Source organism: Euprymna scolopes, chromosome 13 (assembly GCF_053919585.1).
Source record: "Euprymna scolopes isolate OS-2025 chromosome 13, ASM5391958v1, whole genome shotgun sequence".
NCBI classification, from domain to species: domain Eukaryota; kingdom Metazoa; phylum Mollusca; class Cephalopoda; order Sepiida; family Sepiolidae; genus Euprymna; species Euprymna scolopes.
Window position 1 is genome coordinate 104,189,751 of NC_136494.1, and position 14,289 is coordinate 104,204,039.

General features: G+C 33.2%; 1 protein-coding gene across 2 annotated transcripts in view; it reads right to left on the reverse strand.

The window, feature by feature from the left end:
• The window catches only part of LOC145292132 (sorting nexin-12-like), a 53,950-nt gene that overhangs the window by 18,400 nt on the left and 21,261 nt on the right, over positions 1–14,289 (reverse strand). For both annotated transcript variants that reach the window (XM_080138239.1, XM_080138240.1), the window contains exon 3: positions 8,484–8,608. In XM_080138239.1, coding sequence (XP_079994365.1) covers positions 8,484–8,608 — 125 coding nt within the window. The remainder of the gene's footprint in view (positions 1–8,483; positions 8,609–14,289) is intronic.

Genomic DNA, 14,289 nt, shown 5'->3' on the forward strand with positions numbered 1-14,289 from the left:
CCCCTATCATGATGTAAAGATAGAAGCTTGGTTATAGATGCATTAAAATTAACCAGCCACTTCTTTCCCCATTGCACCACATGCTCAAGATCAGAGGAGAGAGAATCAGAGAACTTTGACATTTATAGCCTTTGATGTGTTGCCAGAGATGGTAGTGTCATCAGCATCAATGTCTACGAATGATCTTAGGATGTGATTTGGAGTATCATTGATGTAGATCAGGAAGAGAGTTGGGCCTCTGAGGGACTCCAGAATTAATACTCTTCTTGTGAGCTTCTGATTTCTGCCCATCAACCACTACTCTTATGAGCCTATCAGAGAGAAATGATTTAATAATTGAGAAAACTTTCCCACTATACCGTAACTGGAGGTCTTGTGAAGTAGGCCTTTATGCCATACTTGATAAAAGGTCTGATATGTCAAGAGCAATGGCCATAGACAATGTTCTGTCGAGAGATTTGCTAATCCTATGAGATATAACCATAAGCACATTTGCTGTAGATCTAGCAGAATGAAAAACCATATTGCATGTTACTAAGATGGTTTACTAATTCTCCATTTAACATGGATTCCAGCAACTTACTCAGGACACACAGGAGACTTACTGGTCTGTAGTGAGAGGAAGATGCCCAATCACCTAAATTCCTAAATACAGGACATACTGATGAGGTTTTCCGGGGTGTTGGGAAGCAATTGTCCTTAAGACAATGCTTACACAGCCTTGTAAGTAGGGCAACTTGTTCTGGTTGAAGCTTTTTGAGCACTATAATTGGAATGCAATCAGGGTCAGTTGCTTTACTAGAATCAAGGTTTTTGATTAGCTTGGCAACATACACATATTTATATGTCACAGTTTGTTTTCTGATACAAGAGGAAATACGGGGGATTGATGGCCTTGGTCGCATAGGGTATAATTAATTGCAAAGTTCTTGGCAAAGAGTTTGGCTTTGTCTGATGCTAACGAGATTACCTCAGATCCATTAATGAAGGTTGGGATTGAGCACATGCTTCTGTTCAGAACCCTGTTTGCTATTTGCCGAAACTGATGGGAACTAAGCTGCTGCTTAGCTACTTTGGACTTAACGAACTGAGCATACAACTCTTGCATTCTTTATTACTCTTTTACAGTGATTGCTGACAGTCCTAGAATCAGCTTCAGTCCAGCTTCCTGTTTTTCCTTTGATTCCCTTTCCATAAGGCAATACTATCTTTTAAAAAATTTCTGTATAATACGTGTCTTTACTCCCCTCTTCTGATGAGAAGCGTTTTGCTTCGAAATGCCATGGCCTAAAGCGGTTTCCCTATTCTGAAATATTGTAGTCCCTTTCAAACTGATAGCATAATAAAATTTAATAGTAAATTTTTTATCCTACTATTCTATAAAATTAGTTTGTATTTTTAAATGTATTTATGTATTTTTGACCACATTTCCAAACTCCCATTCTTATCTGAATTTGTTTTAACTGGAGAAGCTACTCCATGTGTTACAATAAAATGTAATAAAATTTTGTAAGCGGGACTTGCATAAAAAAAAAAAAAAAAAAAAAAAAAAAGCTTTAATTCTATTTAAAATTTTAACCATCCCTTAATCTGCTTTTAAAATAGATATTAAAAAATTTTATTGTATTTTATTCCATTTCTATATTCCGTGCTATCTACACGCTTGAAACTATTTTCCCAGATTTTTCTCACATGTCATTTGTTTGTAATTTATTAGTAATAGTTAGCAATATATGTATAGACACAATAGAAAAATTGAAAATATGCATCTTTTTTCTAGCATTCATCCCCTTTGGTAAATGAGTTTGTATGTTTTAAATTATTAATACAGAAATTGAAAATTATACTGTTTCAATTAAATAAAAGAAGGAAATATTAAAATCAAAGCACACATTTTGCTCTTAAGGCAGATACTTCCACCTACCCTCTTACCACTCTCAAATAAACGCTAATCTTTGCACCTCAATTCATTCCACGTGGAGACACTGGTCTTTTAGCTAGACTAACATGGGTCACTCAAAGAACACCAAATTAAGTGCATCTATTTAGCTGTGTTGTGTGTAACCTCTATGTAGATCTAGTCCCACCATTTCTTTTGTTCTTTGCTTTATATTCCGTTACATATTCAAGTAATTATTAATATCCTATTCATTTATTTTGAAACCAATTAGTTGCTAGAGCAGATTGATTATCTCACAGTACTTGAAAGATGCAATTCTTGTAAATGTAAGAGGGAAATCTATCCCTAATGCTATGCTTATTTATGTAAAATAGAAAAAAATTTTAAAGTAAGATACTCAATATCTTCATTCATGCGGAGACGCATAGTTACCCCTCTCGGTGTGATGGACTCGTAGATCTTGTCAGATCATCCATCTAAGAGAAAGAAAACCGATAATAAAACTGGTGGAGGGAGGCCTCCTCAATCATGGTTGACAACATTCCTGGAGCTGGTTACTCAAACAAATTCCTGGTTTGCAAACCTAACTTGCTTAAGTAGATAGGCTCTGCCAATCACCGCCTTTCACACTTTGTCTATTACCCAGACCAGAGGTATAATATCAGGGACTCACCAGAGCCACCTTGTGTTTGGCCTTGTTTCCTGACTAGGACATTGAATGCCGTTCCCCTACTCCCTATTTTAAATTTTATTCTTTCTCTCAGAAACTGAGAAAATTAGGTTTGCTTGCATGCTACTTGTGCTCACATGATTTATTTGGGCCAGTTTTGTCTGAGAGGTTGAGGGTAACTGATTGACAGTTTGTCTGGCTGCTATTTCCGATTGACAGTACAGGAGCCCTAACTCTTTGGTAATGCCCAGACTGACTGCTCTGTCATCAGTTGTATAAAATCAGGATAGTTGTGCCATATTGCGCATAGAAAGGGACTCTGCTGCTATATGTGGTGGGCATTCACAAGATCACAACTTCTAGACAGAACTCAGTTAATGGGCCACTATTTGTATACTTGGTGTCAAAACTGGCCCACTTTGCTCAACACTTCCCCTAACCTGACAAAAAAAAAAAAAACGTAATGAAATGACATTCCAAATAAATATCACGATAAAACCAAACGACCACCCAAACAAAAACAAATTCACCTCCGCCCTTGAGGCTTGCTTTCACAAATATCCGTGGGCTTAAAGGTAATATAGATGATGTAGAGTCTTACTTTTTAGTAAACTCCTTGAATATCTTAACATTAAGTGAAACAAACTTGCACTCTTCAATCTCCTCTAACTACTTTAACATGACAATACTTCCCTCTTTGTTGTAAAGACTTGAATAGATATATGCACGGGCTTGGGGTCTATATTCATAGCACCTTCCTTTTAACTAGAGAGAAAAATCTTAAATCGAATGACCAGACTTTTATGTGCTTTCAACTAACATTTCATCACTGTGAGTTACTTATATTTTCTCTACCGTTTTTCCTCAAGTCAACATTGTACCCTAATCGGTCAAGTCTCTGACTGGATAGATGCAGCACTCTCCTTGGATAGTAACACCCAAATACATGTTTAGTGACTAATGTCCACCATAAAAACTGGCTTGGTTTCCCAGGTTACACAGATGCAACTGGACGCTCTACTTACAGCTTCTCTATACCTCATTCCCCTCACACAGACAGTAATGTTTCCAACTCGCCTACCAGATCGTGAACCTCAGCAGGCTTCACTTCTAGACCTATTCCTCATCACAGTACCTGAGGATTGTGTGACTAATGTTCAGTCCACTTGGAAATGCAGACCACCTGAATGGTGCAAAGCAGGCATTGAAGCACATGTTCCCACATGGAAATATTATAGCAAGCTTCCCCCCCCCCCCCGGTTCAATACAGATTGTGCAGCTGCCATTGCACAAAGAGCATGCATTCCGCTGGTTTGTACGTCAAGTCAAATAGGAAAAAAATTCATAGATGCTAGAAATCATTGTAAAAGGGAAATAGTGACAGCCAAAAGAAAGCATGCTGAAATAACCAAGAAACACAGAATCGCAAAGGATAAGAATTTGTGATTTCTGAAAACTATAATAGTCTAGTGAATTAAGGGCAATCAGTAATTTCTTCACTGAGCAACAACCAGAAGGTTGCATGCACGGGAATGGAGAAGGTAGAACTGCTTGCCCGGCGATTCGCCTCCAACTCCACCTTAGAGCCAACAAACAACTCCCTCCCAAATTGCCCTACATGGACTGAAGCCACATTAGATGATGTAAAAATCACCCCTTCTCATGTCTGCAATATCAAAAACTTAGACATGTCAAAGGTCTGATCTCATCTCTGCTATACTAATTAAGAAATGTTCAGCTGAGGTAGCCCTTATACTTTACAAGCTCTACAATAAATGCCTTGCTGAATCTTGCTTCTCTAATAGCTGAAAGATAGCCTCTGTGATACCAGTGTACAGAAATTCTGGTGAAAGAACAGACCCTCTTAATATCGCTCCATTAGTCTCTTCCCCCTCTTTGCTAAAATCTTTGAGACCTTAATCAAGCACTAGTCCACCACCTCGCAAAAGCAAATCTTCTGACAACCAGTATGGATTCAGGCAATGTTCTACTGCAGATATTTTAACATTCATCTCTGAATACATTTACCATGTACTGGATAAGGCTGGCGAAGCCATAGCTGTAGCCCTTGATATATCCAAGACAAAGTCTGGCACAAAGAGCTGCTAATGAAAATTAAATCATACGTTATAACTGGACGTAAACGAAATGTAATTATATCTTAGACAATAGAAACATACAGGTTGTCATTGACGAATGTATATCCAAGCAGCATAACATATTGGGAGTGCCTTTGGGTCGATCCTTGGACCATTATTATTCCTGATATTCATAAACGACTTCCCTGATAATATGATGATGTCCGAGATGGGTATATTTGTTGAGGATACAATACTCTATAACATGCAGGAGGGAAGAACAAATGTACATAAATCTAAGACAATGACAGAATCATTAGAAAATTACCTCCATACCCTCTATTGAGCTAGAAGACTATTTACACCTGAAAGTATCCTGTACCTCTACAAGGCTACCATTCGCCCATGCATGGAATATTGTCACATCTGGGCTGGTGCATCTATCACTACCTCTCCCTTTTGGATAGGGCCCCAAAAAGTTGTCAATCTAATCGGTCCTACTATCAACTAAGCTCCAGTCCTAATCGCATCGCTGCAATGTTGCATCTCTGTCCCTGTTTTGCAAATACTTTAATGGAATGTGTTCTGCTGAACTCATTGCACTTCTACCCCTCGCCATACATGTCCCCTACAAACCTACTTAGCAATAAGATCTCACCCCTTCACTGTTGAAGTCCCTAGATGCCAGCAAGCTTTCTATTCTAATAGTTTCTTTCCTTGAACAGCTAGACTTTGGAATTCCCTTCCTGCTACCTGCTTCCCTGGTCGTACTGATATGCAGAAGTTAAAATGTTACATAACCCAACATCTTGTTAATCTTTCCTAGACATGGTCCCAAATAGTAGCCTTTTACATCCAAGTGGTGATATGCCTTGATAGGGGTAGATGTGAGTTTAAAAAAAAATAAATAAAAAATACATAAAAAATAAAGCTGGTACATTTGAGTATATTTATCATACAAGTGCATGTTAAACATCAAAAATGATATACATGAAAAGTAATTATAAAATGTATGCTGGATAGATGTGGGCGACTGGTATATGGATCTGCAGAATAGATTTTCACTTAGGAGTCACGGAGTCGAAGATAAAGGAGTCGGAATGCTAGGAATCGGTTCAGACTTTCACCATCCGACTCTGCAACCCTGCTTATATCACATGAACACTAACCTTATTTACAAGTCACTTTAAAGGTTTTACTTACCCAAAGTTTTGGTTTTACTTTCACAATATTTTCTTTGGATTTTTAAATTTATAAATAACAAGCCAAGCATGCAGGGTCGCCCTCCATGAGTGAAAAAGATTTACTTTCGCCATGACTAATGTTTGTGCAAATTTTTTTTAAAAAAATCCAAGGCACGATTATGGAGAAAAGTGTGAGCAAACGAACAGGAGTGAATTACTAGGACCATTGCTCCTTTGTCGGGAGGAGGACCAAAAATCGGCAAACAGACAAATAGAAGGGGGGGGGATTACATGACTAATCAGTAGGGCTATGACAACAGCATATTCTTTTCCTTGTTTTGATTCTCAGATATATATCCATTGATATCTTGTTTTTATGTAGAGTGATGTGGTTCTCCGTTAATTGTGTCTGTGTCAGATAAATACTCGAGAGTCAAAGCAATGAAAAGAATATGCTGTTGTCATAGCCCTACTAATCAGCCTTGTGCATGAGGGAAACAGATGATTGAATATTAATGAAGCTTCAAAATCGAATTAAAAAAAAATTGCATTTGTTTATATTTGAATAAATAGTTATTTTGTTTACTGAAATAAAAAACAAAAATGTTTTTAAATTCGATTTTGAAGCTTCATTAATGTTCAATCTCACGCACAAGGCTGATTAATCATGTAATAGTTCCGCCTCCCACCACCTGCCACAATTCAATTTTAAATAGCAAAAAATTTTCATGGTTAATTATTAGAGCTACCTTGAAGAGAGAAAGATATGTGCGAAGTTGTCTCAATTGTATTAACAGAGAGAAAAAAGTTTAGAGTTCTGTCCAATTGCAAATAAAATGTTGACAACTCATACTTGTAGATCTTTCAGGATTTTCAAATCCATTAGACAATCTTTTAGAAAATGTGAAACATTTTGACAGTTTCATAAATTAGGAAGGTTCAACTAAATTTGTGTAAAAATTATGCATTTTTAACAATATAAATCATTTAAAATAAAGAGTATGCACAACTGAATTAAAGTTGTTTACAGCTGTTTCAAAGCAATGTTTATTTTAAGTAATACAATGCAACAATTTAAAGAAAATATATAATCTCTTACCAACAAGGTCTTAAAAAGATTTATTTCAATTAAAAAATCAAAAATTGCAAAGAATAGGAAAGTATCTGACAAGCAATACAAGTTGTTAAAATCATTCCACATAATTGTGCATATTTATTTAACTCAGGAGAGGATTAAAAGATATCGAATTTCAGCAGTTTATATATTAATACATATCTGTATTATGTTTACCTACCAAAAATAGGTCACACACACTAATATATACATACAAACACATACATACTAGTTGGCAAATATTTTAATTTATACAGATTGCGTATGTATGGTTATAGAATCAATCCTCTATTGATTATATATTACAAGGAATAATTGCAAAAAAAGTTACTCAAATTCCATCTGTTTACAATATCACGTCAGCTGATATTTGAGCTTGACAATGAATGCCCTGGAAAAGTCACTTCTGATTAAGGTTTAGTTAAAATATGCAAACTAAGAAATGGTTAGCGACGATTCTAAAATGGTACATCTTTTACTGTAAATTGAACTCATTAATAAGAAAAAGTTAAAATAAAATGGTGAGGTACACCTGGACTTGAACAGGAGGGGGGGGATCATTTGATCCATAGTCAAATGCTCTACAACTAAGCTATCTTTCCAGATTATAATAAGTTTTTTTTTTTTTTTTTTTTTTAAAGAAATGATTTGCTGAAATGTTATCTCTTGCCGGTGTAACAAAATATTCCCCTATAAAAATTATTCTTTTTTATCTACAAGAGAGAAAAGCTATTTTTAAGATTGGATTTTTGATACTTAGCGGATGAATTTCCGTATCTAAGAACACGGTTAGACGTAAATTAGCTTTGTGTGAAATTTGCAAAAGATAGGTTCCAAAATGGCTGAGCCTATGAAGAAGGAACTCACACATACAAAGTGATATATAATAGTATATATCTATAAAAGTGAAAGTGTCTGTCTGTGTGTGTACATTTCCATACACAATAACTGTCAATTTTCAGTCTACAGACTTGAAATTTGATACACAGGGTACTGAAATTAGGGAAAATCAGTGTGAACAGATTTCAGCCAGAAATTTGGCGATTACGGGAGTCAAAGTTCAATGATTTGACTTTTGAGAACTCTACCAAACTTCGACAATTTTTGGTCTAAACACTTGAAATTTTATACATAGGTTCCTTGGACATGGATCTAACAACTTGATTTGAACCGAAAACAATAAATTTGAAGGGGTCATAATAGGGGGTCAAAGTTTAAATTGACCGCTTTTTTTTTTTTTTTTTTTTGCTCAACATACACCTCCAAATACCCGAGCAACGCCAGGCTGAAATGCTAGTATATATATATATATATATATATATATATATATATATATAAAATACTCAAGATACTAATGAACTATTAGACATTTAAAACATTAATGGTCTTCTGTATTCTGTAATATTAAAGTGTTAAATTACAATTAAAAAGAGGGGGGTAATAATATGGTATCATTGAGGTGGTCTGTAAATGATGGAAGGAATTTGAAATGTGATTCTTAACTGTTAATCATTATTGCAATTGTCATTTTTCTTACCTGTTAATAAATGATTCAAGACCATGTCTTCGTTCTTCAATGAATTCAGACTCGAAAATGCCGTCATCTCCACGGAATGGTAACTGTCTTTCCCAGGCTTTTCCAGGAAGAGGGGGAACCACAATCTAGAAAAAAATTTAAAAAAATTTTTTTTTTTTTGATTCAGAACTTTGGTGAATCCCACTTGAATTCGATGCAGTTGTACTATTAATAGATCTATTTTATGCTTGACGAAAGAGTCCGTTTTTTGTTTTTTTTTGTTTTACCGTTTGAAAAGATCAAACATTCAATCTTTGGGTTTTTGCAAATATAAAGTGAAATAATTTTAACTGTTTTGTTTATCAGTAATAAAAACATGGATTTCTTTTATTGATGAATGAATTGATCAAAGTAGACAGGCACAAAGGGAGACAGGAGACAAGGGAGACACAAACATGGGATGAAAACAAAAGGAAGACAAATGATAAGATAGTAAACAAAAAATAATCTTGTAAATTATATCCCAAACAGTAATTTGAAACCTGGTTACATAAATCAAAATCTGGAATCCTTGCCATGAAACCACTTAAGTTATGCAAATATTTATTAAATTAAAACTTCATTGAAGCCTCGTCAATTTTTCAATCTAAATAATCACTTTAAACAGTAAGTTTGTTTATTAATACTCTAGAATATTGAGCATCACTTTCAACATAATATTTATTAAATAATCGGCATATTTTCAAATTCTTTTCTTATACATCTTGTGGTGGTAGAAGGGGAGCGAAAGTTGAAGGTTGACTTCTTGATTTAGGGGCACCTACCACTGCCCACCCTCTTTAATCCCTCCCTTCTTATTTCCTAATGTCATTGAAAATTAAAATCTGCAACTATTGGAATTCATGTGCTGATGAACCATCACCTTCTCATAGTATTAGGAATTAATTAATGAGCAAATTGTCCCCCCCCATTCCCAGGGCAGCTTATGAAATTTGAAAAGCTCTCCCTTTCATGGAGATATATATAATAGTGCAGAATTTTGTATTTACAAATCAATACCTACACTGTGTGCACATATTCGATAGAGGTGAACATTACTCAACATTTTACAAATTTAATACACGCATACAGGAAATTACTTGGCAAGTTTTTAGACTCCGCAAACAAAAGATACACATTGTCTACAATGATTTATGAGCCCCAAAACTGCCTTAGTCAAATCACTCCTTCCATTTTTATTACATATCTATTGCTGATAATTTAACACTTACCGGCTGTAATCATCGGAATCCCAGACACCAAAATAAAAATTCCGAATGCACAGGAACGCAGGTTAAAAAAAAAAATTAAAAAAAAAAAAAAAAAAGAAAGAAAAAAAAAAGAACTCATTTTGATAACTAAAATTTGTTTGAAAATTAAATTTTATTAATAGCAAGAAGTATTGGACAGTGTTTTTTTAATTACTATTTAAAAAAAGTACATTCGTAACAGTTTTAGCAATAAAAGTTTTTCATGCAAAAATAAAGGTGGTTTAATTTAGAAAATTAAATTCTATTTCCTAAAAGTTATGCCTAACTTCTATTTTTTTTTTTTTTTTTTTTTTTGTCAGATTTATAAATCTGATCAGAATTTGAAACAAGACTAGCAATTAGTATTTTTTTTTTTTTAAGCATAAAGCGTGTAAAAGTTTTTAAAATTAATATTTACTTGTCATCTTAGCTAAATCAACTAATTTCCCAAAGAAATCCATCGTGTCAACAATCTGTTATTAGGTTCTCTCTAAGTGGAAAAAAAAAACAAAAAAACTATTTGATGCCCCCTTTCTAAATACTGTATTATAAGGATCGAGGTTAAGTGGAGCGATCCTGGGAGTGAAGTGGTGCCTTTTCCAACACCTGTGTAGCAGCTAATAAAAAGGGAGTAAGAGTTGCTCTCAACTACAGTTGGTCACTTAGCTTAATTTTTTTATTTTAATTAAAGAAAATTAGTTTTAATTACAGCGTTCTTTATTAAAAGACTTTGCTATCATGCGAGAAAGTGCCAAGACGGGAGGTTTATCTTAAATGCTATTCTTTCTATTGCAATCCACTCATTTTAATAGTTTTATTTTAGAAAATACAGTCAGTAATCTTTTCAGGCTCGTCTTGGACTGCTTCCAGATTATAACAGAGCCCAAAACAATAAACATCTTTAGATCCACAGAAAGCTAGGCATGATTTATTCTAGACTGGGAATAGAAAAAAGTATACTGCCAGTTGTCTTTTTTCACCGCTTTTGTGGTTACGATTTGAGAATGTAAAGTCATTTTGCTAGCCAAGGAGTGATAACAATTGTTATCTACCCAGAATAGACAATTACAGAGAAAATTAAAATTCAAAGTACCATTCTTCACAGCTACGTAAAGAATGGAATTTTTTAAAAAGTTAAAACTTAGTAACAAGACCAAGATTGCATTTTTAGCAAATTTTGCACTATTTCTTTTTGGCAAAAAACAAGATTAGCAAATCTGAAGATGAAAAAGAAAAATATATTTTAATCACAGTAAAGTTATCCCAATATTTTTAATTCCTAAAGTAGAAGACAACAGAAAAATAAGACTAAAACTACAGGCATTGCTCCAGAGACTGAAATATATAAAAAGTCACTGAAATAGTAAAAGTATAGGTTCAGATAACTTAATTACAATTTATATGGCCCTTACTTTATCACAGGATATAAGCCAGTTATGATATACGACCCACTCATAAATATGGCTCCATATGTCACATTTACAGGCTGATTGAAATCAAAACTAAAAATCCAGATTGACCGCTTAGGTAATTAAAAAATTTTAAGTGTTTAACTTTAACTACATTTTTTTTAACATAATTTATAAATTTCAAGAACCCAGAATTTGTCACAACCCAATTTCTAAACATGTTTTCAACACTAAAATGCATGTTTCCACTCGTTTTTAAAATTAAAATAATTAGCAATCAAGAGGGATTTCGTTTGAATGATTTTCAATTGCATAAACAATGTTTTTATTTTTGAAACTATATATTATATAGTTTTGCCAACGCAGAGTTATATAATGCACTTTGTCTCCTTCAAATTTATCAAGTAAAATATTAAAGTCATTCACATTGGCCAGATGATTGCCGGAAATAGCTCTAATAAAAAAAAAATAAATAAATAAAATCCAGAATTTATCAGTTGAAAAATACATTTTAGGATTTCCTAAAACCACTCACCAAAGCGTGTACAAGTTTTTAAAATTAATATTTACTTGTCATCTTAGCTAAACCAACTCAGTATTGCTTAAGGACAGGCTTTAATAACTGATGGTACTTTTAAATGTATGCATGTCTGCCTAAAACAGAGGCAACGGATTTTCATAAGACCGGTACCGTTTTGAAGCTTGACCCTTCGTACAACAAATATTGAAAATGTGCTAAAAACATTAATTCTTCACCCTCACCCAGGCACTTTTCTACAGGGAGAGAGAGGGGGGGGGGTCGCTTATTTTGCAGATATTTTTAAAGTCATCCCCTCTTTTCGATTGACTAGCCTTAATTTAAACCTTCGCCACTTTGGTTTGGCAACAAACTTTTTTTTTTTTTCCACATTCTTTTCCTCCTTCACAGTACAAGTTCGAGTCTGCTTGCCTACTACCACTTTTTTTTTTTTTTTTTTTGCTCAATGCACACCTCCAAAATATCCGGGCAATGCAGGGCACCCAGGCTAGTCAATTAATAAAACAGTTCTTAAAAAGATTACCTTTTACCAAGAGTGATTTTACTGTTGCAATTGATCCTACACCACCTCTGAATTTTTTTTTTTTTTTAATAAAGAAAAAGTCCATAATGGAAATCCCTCCAGAAGTAATTTCTAATGCAGTAGTAAGGCATAACGCATCACATCTGCAGAAAATGGAGGATGACCTTTTAGTGAATTTCTTTTTTGTAACTTGTTTAAAAAGTATGACTCTTCTTCCACTACGTTTTTGATGTAGGTAGGAAAATTTTCTGCCATACTAAATTTTTTAAGTTCAGCATTATTTCCATAGATAAACCATTGTGGTAGTAATGGTTATAGGGTTACCAGTAATGTCACTAAATCTAACATCGAGTTGATTGAAAGAAAAAAATCTGTAAGTATTTAAAAATGTTTTTATGTTAAATATTTACCTGAGCAGTCATTTTGGGTTAATATTTTAAGCATCCAAACAAAAAAAATACATGATTTAAATATGTAAACATTAATTAAAAACATTAACATGGCAGTTTTGTAGATGCTTCATGTCTACAAAACTGCCATGTTAATGTTTTTAATTAATGTTTACATATTTAAATCATGTATTTTTCGTGTTTAGATGCTTTAAACAAAATAATTCAAAAATGACTTCTCGTGTAATATTTAAACATTTAATGCTTACAGATTTTTTTCATGCAATCAACTCAATACTAGATTGTGATATTACCTGAAAATGTGTTTCAAGATCAAAGACTATTCTATAGATTAGAATATACACGTCATGTTTTAATTCAAAATCACAGGGACAACATTACAGTCAATTGAGTAAAATCTGTTAGTGTCAGTTGAATGAAAATTTTGTAATTTATTTTTTTTTTAATCCGTTGTTTTAAAATTTTCTAACATCTTGAGTCAGCAAAAGAAAATGATTTTATGTTCTGAATATATTATGAGGATTAGTTGTAAATTTCAATTCAATTTTTCTTTTTCCTTTCAAAATATGTTTATCCTCCACATGTTTGATGAAAAAAAAAAAAAAAAAAAAAAAAACCTGAATTATTTCGATTAACAAATTTTATCAATTTTTCGATAAGATTGTATTTTCCAAAAGGAAAAGAAAATGGAGATTTTTACTGTCCATCTCATACCTGCTAGAACAACCAAATGCCACACATTTGTTAACCACTTTTTGTTATCCAAAAAATCTAATATTTAAAAGCCTATGTCTGCCAGTCTCCATATTTTCAAACTATCTCTTCCGAAACTAAAAGTCGCAAAGTAGCGCTAGGAGCCTCAAATAATTGGATTTTTTTTATGGACCATTCTATTATGGTCTTTAGTTGGTTAAAATAGTTTTTAAGAGATCAAAAATAGGTCAAAATTGACAAATTTGTTATAGATTTTGTACATTCATTTTAGTTTATTTTTAATCAGTTCATAATGCAGGTCACGTTGGTACAGTTGTAATGTCATGAGCTTTGAATGCTTTTGCTTTTAGCTGATGGCACCCAAATAAATTTTTTTTTTTTAACTTTTGAAATCACAACTACAATATATACGAAATTCGGACAAATTAAAATATATTTAAGTGTATTTTACGACCGGGAAAAGCCCCCCCCCCCCTGCAATTAATGCGCTAGCAAAAATATATAGTTTCAAAAACAAAAACATTGCTTATACAATTGAAAATCATTCAAACAAGATCCCTCTTGATTGTTATTTATTAATTTTTAAAAACCAAAGTGTAAACATTCATTTTAGTGTTAAAAACATTTAGAAATGAAAATAGATTTTGATAAATTCTCTTGAAATTTATAAATTATTTACATTAAAAAATTCTGACGATTACACCCCTTTAAAAAAATTTTTTTAATTATCTAAGCAGTCAATCTATTGATGACTTTTAGTTTCAATTTCAATCAACTTGTTAGGAATCAGCCTGTCAATGCGACATTTATGAGTAGGCTATGGTCTATCAAAATTAGTCTAACATTTTATTATTTCAATGCTATAGATTGGCATTTGGCATTAAGCACAGTGGAAAGAATAACTTTCCAGATAGTTGTATATATAACAAGGTATTTAATATAAA